Source organism: Humulus lupulus, chromosome 3 (assembly GCF_963169125.1).
Source record: "Humulus lupulus chromosome 3, drHumLupu1.1, whole genome shotgun sequence".
NCBI classification, from domain to species: domain Eukaryota; kingdom Viridiplantae; phylum Streptophyta; class Magnoliopsida; order Rosales; family Cannabaceae; genus Humulus; species Humulus lupulus.
Window position 1 is genome coordinate 5611449 of NC_084795.1, and position 9666 is coordinate 5621114.

The 9666-nt window shown below is 31.6% G+C and overlaps 1 protein-coding gene across 1 annotated transcript; it reads left to right on the plus strand.

Annotated features, from left to right (window-relative positions):
• Window positions 1–4352: 4352 nt before the first annotated feature.
• LOC133821906 (probable protein phosphatase 2C 15) lies at window positions 4353–7963 on the plus strand. Its single transcript, XM_062254080.1, has 9 exons — window positions 4353–4902; window positions 5237–5630; window positions 5970–6141; window positions 6270–6423; window positions 6503–6566; window positions 6674–6781; window positions 6872–6997; window positions 7089–7318; window positions 7539–7963. The coding sequence occupies exons 2-9, from the start codon at window positions 5421–5423 to the stop codon at window positions 7756–7758; spliced, it is 1284 nt and encodes a 427-aa protein (XP_062110064.1). The 5' UTR covers window positions 4353–4902; window positions 5237–5420; the 3' UTR covers window positions 7759–7963.
• The last annotated feature ends 1703 nt before the right edge of the window (window positions 7964–9666 follow it).

Below are 9666 nucleotides of genomic sequence, written 5' to 3' on the forward strand. Positions count from 1 at the left end.
TTTTTAGTTGGCACTGTTTTAGTAAGTGGGGGGTAGAAAGGTAATTTTAGGTCCAATAAATAATATAGTTGAGGGTTTTATAGTAAATATAGGTAAGAATTGAGACTTATTTACGATTGTGGACACGTAACTATTTGACTGCTACTAAGTAACTATTATAATTGACTTAGACAAATGTATAATAAAATAACGTAACAAAAACTGAAGTTGTTATAATTTTTTTATGCCTGTGTTGAGGGTCCTCATTGAATACCTGAAACGCATCAGAGAGGCAGCAACTGACGGGGTAAACGCGGATGAGGGTGTTGGAGACAAAATAATCTACGTTGAAGCCAAACTTGAGGAATTGGGAGTGAAGAGCTCAAGCGATGGAAATGGCGTCGGTATTTCCAGGGCCTAGCTGAGCGCAGACATTGAGGACAAAGGGGAAGGTGTGAAAGTCAGGAGGGAGGGAGAGGCGGCGCATGCGTGAGCAGAGGAGGAGAAACTGTAGCAGTGAGGAGAAAAAAGAGTGGGCTCTCATGATGTTGTTGAAGGAATATGTAGATGGGTTTTGAATGAGGTTGAAGAGAGAGAGGGCATAGCTCAATCCGCCATTGTTATTGTTGTGAGAAAGTGAAGTTGCAGAGAAGAGGAAAGTGGTGAGCAATAAGTGGGCATGAGAGGAAGAGAGGAGGCCAGTGACGATGGAGTGAGCGTGAAGTTGATGGAGTTGTTTGAGAGTAGTGCAATGATTCAGTATCACTTTGCTGACATTGTTGCTATTGTTGAAAGAAGTAGTAGCTCTGAGTAGAATGAGAACAAAATACCTTTTTATTTTTGGGGTTCCCAATCCCAGTCTTAGTCCCACCATGGTGTTTTAGTTGAAAACTCCATGACTTTTCTTGAACTAGTTATTCTAATAAGATCACTTTAAAATCAGGTTATATATTTTTGGAGCCTATATTTGAGTGTTTGGAATTAGTAAAAAATAAACAATATATTTTTTTAGAAAACGGTAGTTGGTTTATTTCTCAACTAAAAGGGTATCAAAGGGTATATATGTATTTTAGCATAGTTTGACCCAAAAGCCATAATCCAACCGTCCACCCTATATCCAATGGCTCAAAAATACATGAAGGATTAAATCCTTCAAATCTAAGTGAAGGACTAAAGAAGCCCCCTTTATTTAAATATTATATATTTAATATGTTTTATTAATTTTAAATATTTTCCTTAACTATTAATAATACCGTTATATTTTTTAATATTTATAATATTTACCTATATATTTTTTTAAACAATTAATATTGTAATATTATTATAATATACGTTATTTATATATTACATAAAGTACATATAACTGGTAATTAAATCAAATTAAAAAATAATAATATATTAAAAATCATTAATATTGTAATATTATTATAATATAAATTATTTATATATTATATAAAGTATATATAATTAGTATCAAATCAAATTAAAAAAATAATATATAAAAAATTAATTTTTAATGTGCCCTATATATAAAGAAAGAGATAATATATTTGTATATGTGGAAAAAAAACATAGAATATATATATATATATGTGGTGAAAGAGATTCAAAAATGTTAAAATATTTTTGAAAGAGCTCTAAAGATTAGATGCATGTGGAGATGTACTATCCATGAGGTAAAATATTGATATATTATAGTTCATCTATCGGAGACATTTTAAAATTTTGAGCTATATTTTAGCTAAATAGCTATTATAGCTTATTTATTGTGAGTGGTCTAATTAAATCCAATCTAAATAGTAATTTGATTTTAAAAATCAATATCCAATCCAAATCGATTTTTTTTTATTGGATTCCGATTTAGAATCTGATTTTTATGGTTAACTTATAATCATAAAAAAATATAAAAGTTAAAGTTCAATTAGGTTATGTGTTTTTTTTTAGAATTTAATTTTCTAATCAAGTAGGAGGGTGCAGGAAACAAGTAAACAACTAATAATAGTGCAATATAAATATTTTTTAATATATATTTTCTGTAATTAGATTAGATCAATTTTTAATTGAATTTTTATCCCGTTATCAAATAACCGATCCAATCCAATCCAATTATAATTGAATATCTAATAATTTGTAATTAGATTGGATTTGATGGATTCAATGTAATTAGATTGGATCATGCCCACCCCTAGTTATGTACAATTAAATTTCAACTCCAACATATTTTATTTTAAAGAAAATGTGTAATTCCTTGTTAAAATACTCACTTGATCTAGCATTAATTTTAATATTTTAAATTAGAATTTGTAAAATTCATTAAATTTAACTATCTTAAATATTTTGAGAGGGGAAAAAAATATACTAATGATCATATAAATCCAACAAATTTTAAACATTATGCATTTTGTCATAAAAATAAATTAATGATCACACTAAAACATGTCATAAAAAATATATGGACAATAAATTGAAAACATTACTAAAATGCATGCATAAAAAATCAATTGGTTTTTCATTTTAAGTTGTAAACAACTATTTTTAAAATTGAGGACATTATTTTTAATTACAAAGTCTTTAATAGTGGGTTCCTTTCCACCATCAAATTAAGTGTTAGTTCCTTATAAAATAAAAATAAAAGTAAGTGTTGGCGAAATTTTCACAAAAATGATTTTAGATTTATATTTATATTTTTCTTCAAATAATTATTTTACTAAAGAACATTTTGAATTGTGAAGGTTTCCTATCTTTATTTTTTAAAAAACTAATCTTACTTTGCTGAAATTTAGAACTGTTTCTCAATGTATCTAGCTATTTTGTTTAAGATTTACTTTCACTCCAACCTATTAATTATTATATCAAAATTATGAATATGCATTTCAAACTTCGAAAACTACACGAACTCTTTTATAAATGGAATAAGCTCACACATTAAATTAAAGTTGATACAAAAAGAACTAATTTATTATAAGTGAGAAATACTAATTCTCTTTTTCAGAAAAAAAAAAAACTTAATATTGTACTTTTGTGACAATCAATGTAGTACAGTGTAGTTGGGAGTTCGAAGTAGTTGATGAGAGAGAGAAATCTAAACAAAAATAATTATTAGATGTGTCAAACTCTTTTGACAATTTTTCCCTTATAAAAACAAATTTAATTAATTAAATCTTAATATTATTTTTGGAAATTGACATGGTAGGGTATTTAAAAAGATCTATACGGTTGAGATTATTTTGTCTTTCTTTTATAATTGTGTATATTGTAGTTATTTAGAGTATTCTGCAAAATTTTTAGAAAATTATAAATAATTTACAATGCCAAAAATTAATTTAAAAACAAGTTATTGCACGCGTGACAAATTTTTTTATACGCATAGAAAATAATATGTTTGAACCTAATTTTCGACATTGTAAATTAATTAAATTTTTTTAAAAATTTATAAGATGTTCTAAATAACTATAATATATACAATTATAAAAAAATTGCGGAGAAAATTATTCACAGTTACAAAATATTCAATTATTTTTACCTATAAATTAACATTTTTGAAGAGTAAGAGCACTCACATTGGGTGAGTTATATTACCAAAATATGTAAAAAATAGCTAAAACTAACAAAAATGGGTATACATTGGATGATGTATTTTACAAATATTTTTACATAAAGCTACAGTACCAAGCTATATTTAATGAATACTATTCATCATTTAACCCAATATTATAATATTAAAATATATTAGGATATTATTGATAGTTATAAAAAATATTTGAAATGAATAAAAAATGTTTGAAAATATAATATTTAAATGATATAAAGAAAAAAATAGAGAATCTGATGTATGGTAAAATGTAAAACTTAGAGGTAAAATAGAAAAATGTGTGTTTTTGAGAGGTATTTTAAAAGTTGAAGAAGAGCACCGGACGAGAGTGTTCTAAAAGAAGTCTGTTGAATTTGAATAGTTGTTGTTTTAACTTTTACAATATCTACAGTTTGAAGCGTCAATTGCATGCAATCTCAGCTACTCAAAGCTTGCCACGTCAGCGCATAATCCAGCTGGCACTTGAAAGAAGAAACGACAAAGAGGAAAAGCAAATCCAAACAAGGGAATCTAGTGTGTGTTTCATTATTATTATTATTATTATTGTTTATTTTTTTAATTTCCCGGGAAACACTTTTGCCAGATCTGTTTGATAATCACTATTAAATTAAACACAAAAAAATAAAAATAAAATAAATTCACGCACTCGAAAGAACCTTTGTATTAAAAAAAAAAAAAAAACAACGGCAGCTAGTTCTTTTATTTCCTTCAAATTTTCCCCAGCCAAAAAGGAAGAAAAGGACAAAGGTTTGTTTTTTTTTTTTTTTTTTTTTTTGGTTTTTTTAAAAAGAAATTGTTATGAGAAACTGACTTTTTAACTGAAGCAAAATGTGGGTTTTGTAGAGGCATTCCTTTATAGTCGGCAAAACCCATTGTTATTTCTTCTTCTGTGGGAGATTGCTTTGCTTTCTTGTTGAGAATTGAAAAAGCTATAGCTTTTCAGCACCGAATTTCCCGACCTTTGTGTTCTTCTTTTAAAAATTCAAACTTTTCTTGCTTCGTTTCTTTTTTAATTGTTATTATTATCAACATTTTGTGGGTGTTTGGTGGAAAGGAAAATGTTCTGAAGCTGACTAACTCCTTATATTCAATGAATTTGCTTTTCATATATAGAATATATATGTATTTATGTTTTTGAAGATCGGGTTTTTTTTTAGATTAATGGGTTTTACAGTTCATACCTTGTCATAAACACGCGTTAACTTTCCGTGTTGATTTTTGGCTTTATTATTATAATTATTATTTTTCTTCGTTTTGTGCTGGGTTGCTTCCATTTTCACACCAGATCTCCATTTGGCTTTGCTTGCAGTACATTCAGACATTCTTCCCGGGTAAACATTCATTATTACTCTCCTTGTCCTTTGGAACTATTTCTTTCTTTTTTCCCTTAAAAAAAAAAGCTCTGAAAACTATGATAAAAGGGTATGCTTGGTTTCTGGGTACTCGGGAATAGAGGCTAATGTTGGAATATTTATGGTATTTGGATCTTATGTTTAATTTTGTTTTGGGTTTTGGGCTTAAAATCTTTGAAATATTTAGTATTTAAGACTATTTCTTTTTCCCATTTTCCAAGCAAGAATAGAACATGCAATTGTTTGATTCTACCTTATTTTGTCTGAGAATTTTGGGATCTAAGCTTGATGTTGTTTTCAATGGTGAATGCAGATCAAATTTGGGTTGCTCTGGTAGAAGTTTGAGTTCTGTGTTTTAAGCTGGGAATTTGTACTGATTTCAACACGAAGAATAGTTGGCTGGTTATTCTTTGTACTGGGTTTAGTTGGGTTTAGTATGCTTTTGAGACAAAGCAGTGTAGTTTGAAGGTTTAAGCCTGGAAAAAAAGAAGACTGAGATGGCATCTGGTGAAGGGAGGCTACACCATCATAATCTTGTACCTCTTGCTGCACTGATCAGCAGAGAAATGAAAACTGAGAAGATGGAGAAGCCTACTGTGAGATGTGGACAGGCTGCTCAATCCAGGAAAGGAGAAGACTATTTTCTCATAAAGACTGATTGTCAACGAGTCCCTGGAAGTCCTTCATCTACATTCTCTGCATTTGCGGTACTTTCCCTTTCTCTTATCTTCTACTAGTTTAGATACTATGACTTTCAAGACTTGAATCTGGGAGTGTATCTATGATTCTTATATTCTGAGTCACTAGGTTTTCTTTGATTGCTTGGGTTGGATTTTGTATGTAAAATACTGGTGCTTTTTTTTTTTTTCTATGCTAAATCTGGAGATAACTTGTCATCTGTGTAAATGAATATTTTTTGTTAGCTCAAAACACTTCTGTTGTGTTATTGCTTTCACTGTTTGATTGTTATACACTGTGCACTGAGTTTATTTCTCAATAGTTTATAAGCCATTTGCTTCTTTTTCTTATCTGGTGGTAAATTTTAGATATTTGATGGGCACAATGGAAATGCGGCAGCAATATATACAAGAGAGAACCTGTTGAATCATGTGCTTGGTGCCCTTCCCCGCGGCCTAGGGCGGGAGGAGTGGCTACAGGCTTTACCTCGGGCATTGGTTGCCGGGTTTGTAAAGACAGACAAAGAATTCCAGAGCAGAGGTATGGATGGACTATGGAGTTTCCCTTTCTTTTACTTCTCTTTTAGTTTTCTGATTTGACCCAGTTTTATTGTAAACTTAAGTAACTGATTCTTCTTGTCTTATTATTATTGTTGTTGTTATCTTCAGGTGAAACTTCTGGAACTACAGCCACGTTTGTAATAGTTGATGGGTGGACGGTGACGGTGGCATCTGTTGGAGACTCCCGTTGTATTTTAGATACTCAGGGAGGTGCTGTTTCGACTTTAACTGTTGATCATAGACTTGAAGAGAACGTAGAAGAGTACGTGCTTATTTTATAATGAATCGCTTGATATTTGCCTTTTGGATAAAAATTCTTATTGTTTGTTCTGTTTCTGTAGGAGAGAACGCGTTACTGCTAGTGGCGGTGAAGTTGGGAGGCTTAGTATTGTTGGTGGAGCAGAGGTGCGGGTGCTTTTATATCGTACTATTTGGTTTTACATGTTACGTATAGATGATTGTTTGATCGTTGGTGGATTGAGATTTTATTGTCCGTTGATTGACATTTACAGATTGGTCCACTTCGATGTTGGCCTGGGGGTTTATGCCTTTCTAGATCAATTGGAGACATGGATGTTGGAGAGTTTATAGTTCCAATACCATATGTCAAGCAAGTGAAGGTAATCTTCTTTAGCATCTTAAGCTCGTTGTTGTATTGTTGAAGCTCGACGAGTCTAAGATAAGCTCTGACATCCTCTATGGTGTTATAGCTATCGCGTGCAGGTGGCAGGCTTATAATCGCTTCTGATGGCATCTGGGATGCTTTATCCTCAGATATGGCCGCAAAGTCTTGCCGTGGATTGCCAGCCGAACTTGCTGCTAGACAAGTTGTAAAGGTGATTTCAATGATTCCAATATGCTATTTCAACTAAAAAGTAATCTTTGATGGCATGATCTTCTAATTGCTTTTGATGAATGATCCTTCAGGAGGCTTTAAGGACAAGGGGCCTAAAGGATGATACAACCTGCGTCGTTGTTGACATAATTCCTCCAGATACGCCGGTACAGCCTTCTACTCCTCCAAAAAAACAGAACAAGCTTAGATCTCTGTTTAGGAAGAAGTCCCGTGATTCTGTCAGTAAACTTTCGAAGAAACTATCAGCTGTTGGAATCGTTGAAGAGCTTTTCGAGGAAGGCTCAGCAATGCTTGCAGAAAGGTTCGCTTCTCCTCTTGTGACATGGATTATGTACCTAATCTTGTTTCAATTTTTGCTTATAATGTGAATTTGGCTACATGAACAAGTATTTCACCTAATGTTAATATTGATTCGAGTTATCGTGTTAACAATCAGGAATAGATGTTTTGCCAGTTCTGCTTTTCGAGCAGAACTTCCACTTCTCATGTTCCTTACAGATTAAATCATTTTCGCCTTGCAGACTAGGAACCGAGGAACCAATGGGGCAATCAACAACCGGACTATTCATGTGTGCTGTGTGCCAAGTTGATCTTGCTCCAAGTGAGGGCATCTCAGTTCATGCAGGCTCCATCTTCTCCACCAGCGCGAAGCCCTGGCAAGGGCCTTTTCTCTGCTCTGACTGCCGAAATAAGAAGGATGCCATGGAAGGAAAGCGCCCTAGTGGAGTTAAAGTAGCATAGAGCCTTTAATGTTTTTACATCACCATTCTTTAATTAACCCTTTAATTTCATATTTTTTTTAATTCCCTTTCCCTCAATCCATTTCCTTATCTTAGGCCAGGCATTGTTTAAATCTTACTTTCATTTTGCATCAAAATGTATATGTAATGTGGACAAAATAATGTAAAAAGAGTGTTAGCAATGGAAAAGTATTTGGTTAAAGAAAGATCAACTCATGCATGTGCATAATTGAGATCTTGCTCGGTTACTTGTTATTATTATTATTTTCTATGTTTAGATTTATAACCCATAACAGGTTATGTCCAACAAGTAATCCACAACAGCTGGATTTTGTGTGTCGTTATTTTATGGGCTGTTTTTTTTTGTCTAGACATTCCTTTAAGCTTTTTTATAGATAAAAAGCTACCTATCAACTTTCTGTTAACTGGCCTTTATACTTGTCTTTAAGTACTTAGATAATGCACGTACATTTGGACGTAACTAAAAAAGATAGAAAAGATAAAAAAAAAATATAGATTTAAGTACATGGTGAGGTGTGGTGTTTAAGTACTCTATTAATTGAGACAACCAATTTTTCTTTATAGGCATATTTAATGTGTATAGAGGTTTTGTCTATTATTTGGTAGAAGAAAGACATTACTACTGCTTTTTTTTTTTTTTTTTTTCCGAAGGACATTACTACTGCTTTTGAAAACGATGAAACAAAGGAGTTGCAGTTTTTGGGAACTTGGACCCGATGGGAGAGAAGAGCGAAGACAACTAGTCTGATTTTTGCAGAGAATTAAATAAAGAGAAGAGAGGAGATTTGAACAGATCAGCCACCCACATCTCTCATCAATTCTCATCTATTCCCACGTGTTAAGGTTCTATAATAGCGGACGAGAGCAACTCTAACATAGGCTTAAGTGACCCGGTGGATCGGGGCGGGTTGGAGCTCCGACCCGACAGACAGCCTATGATCCAAAAATAAGCGGGGCAAAATCGGGGTGGATCGAGATCCGACTCGACTCACTAGCAATTAAAGCAGAGCGGATCATAATTCGATCCAGTTGTTGTTTTTTATTTTTGTAAAAAAGAATTTTTTTAAAAAACTAATTACTACAACTATTTAGGGTGATCCACAATAAAAAAAATATATATATATACATAAATAAAATAAAGTATATTTAAGAGAAATAGAGAAGAAAATTGATGTTTTGCTTTGATATATATAAGTTTTATTTTATTTTAGCATGCAAGACAATTTATAAAAAAATTTAGGCAACTCATTTATGTTTAGTATGAGAGATTTTCTTGCCATTTATTTTTATATTGTAACATTTAAAAAAAATAGTATTTCTTTTATTAAAGAAAAAAAAACCTTTTTGGGTCGGGTCTAACCAGCTCCAACCCGACCCGGATCAAAACAACTGATATAAGTACCAGACAAAACTGTGTATCTTTTTATTTACAGGCATGTTCATATTATTATTTTTTTTTTCCAACTTCTTTAGTTGTTTTTGTGATATAAAAAGATGCGCTCTGATATTTGATACTTTAAGATGCTCAATACATGAGGTGTCATTTATGGTTAGTTAACATTACCCTATAATATTTATTAAATTAAAATGCATAAAATATGATATTAGATTGTACCAATAACGATATGCCACCAGCTTAAGTTAAGATCTAAAAATCCTAATCAATGTAGTCTTTCCTATAATAACTACGTAGACAACCCAATACAATTTCCAACAAAGTTAGATTCACATAGATAGACACTATTTAAAAAAAAAAAAAAACAAAAGAAGAGGTAGAAGAGCTTCTTAGCAACAGCATGAGACTGAGAAATCCTTTAAAATATATCTCTTATTTACTTTCCCTTAATGCATTGATGGCCGCACACTCATTATTAAGAGCACTCACACC

Coding starts and splice junctions, on each gene's coding strand:
- LOC133821906 (XM_062254080.1), top strand. CDS start 5,421: ATGGCATCTGGTGAAGGGAGGCTACACCATCATAATCTTGTACCTCTT. Junction 6,142..6,269: donor CAAAGAATTCCAGAGCAGAG/GTATGGATGGAC, acceptor TGTTATCTTCAG/GTGAAACTTCTGGAACTACA. Junction 6,567..6,673: donor GTATTGTTGGTGGAGCAGAG/GTGCGGGTGCTT, acceptor TGACATTTACAG/ATTGGTCCACTTCGATGTTG.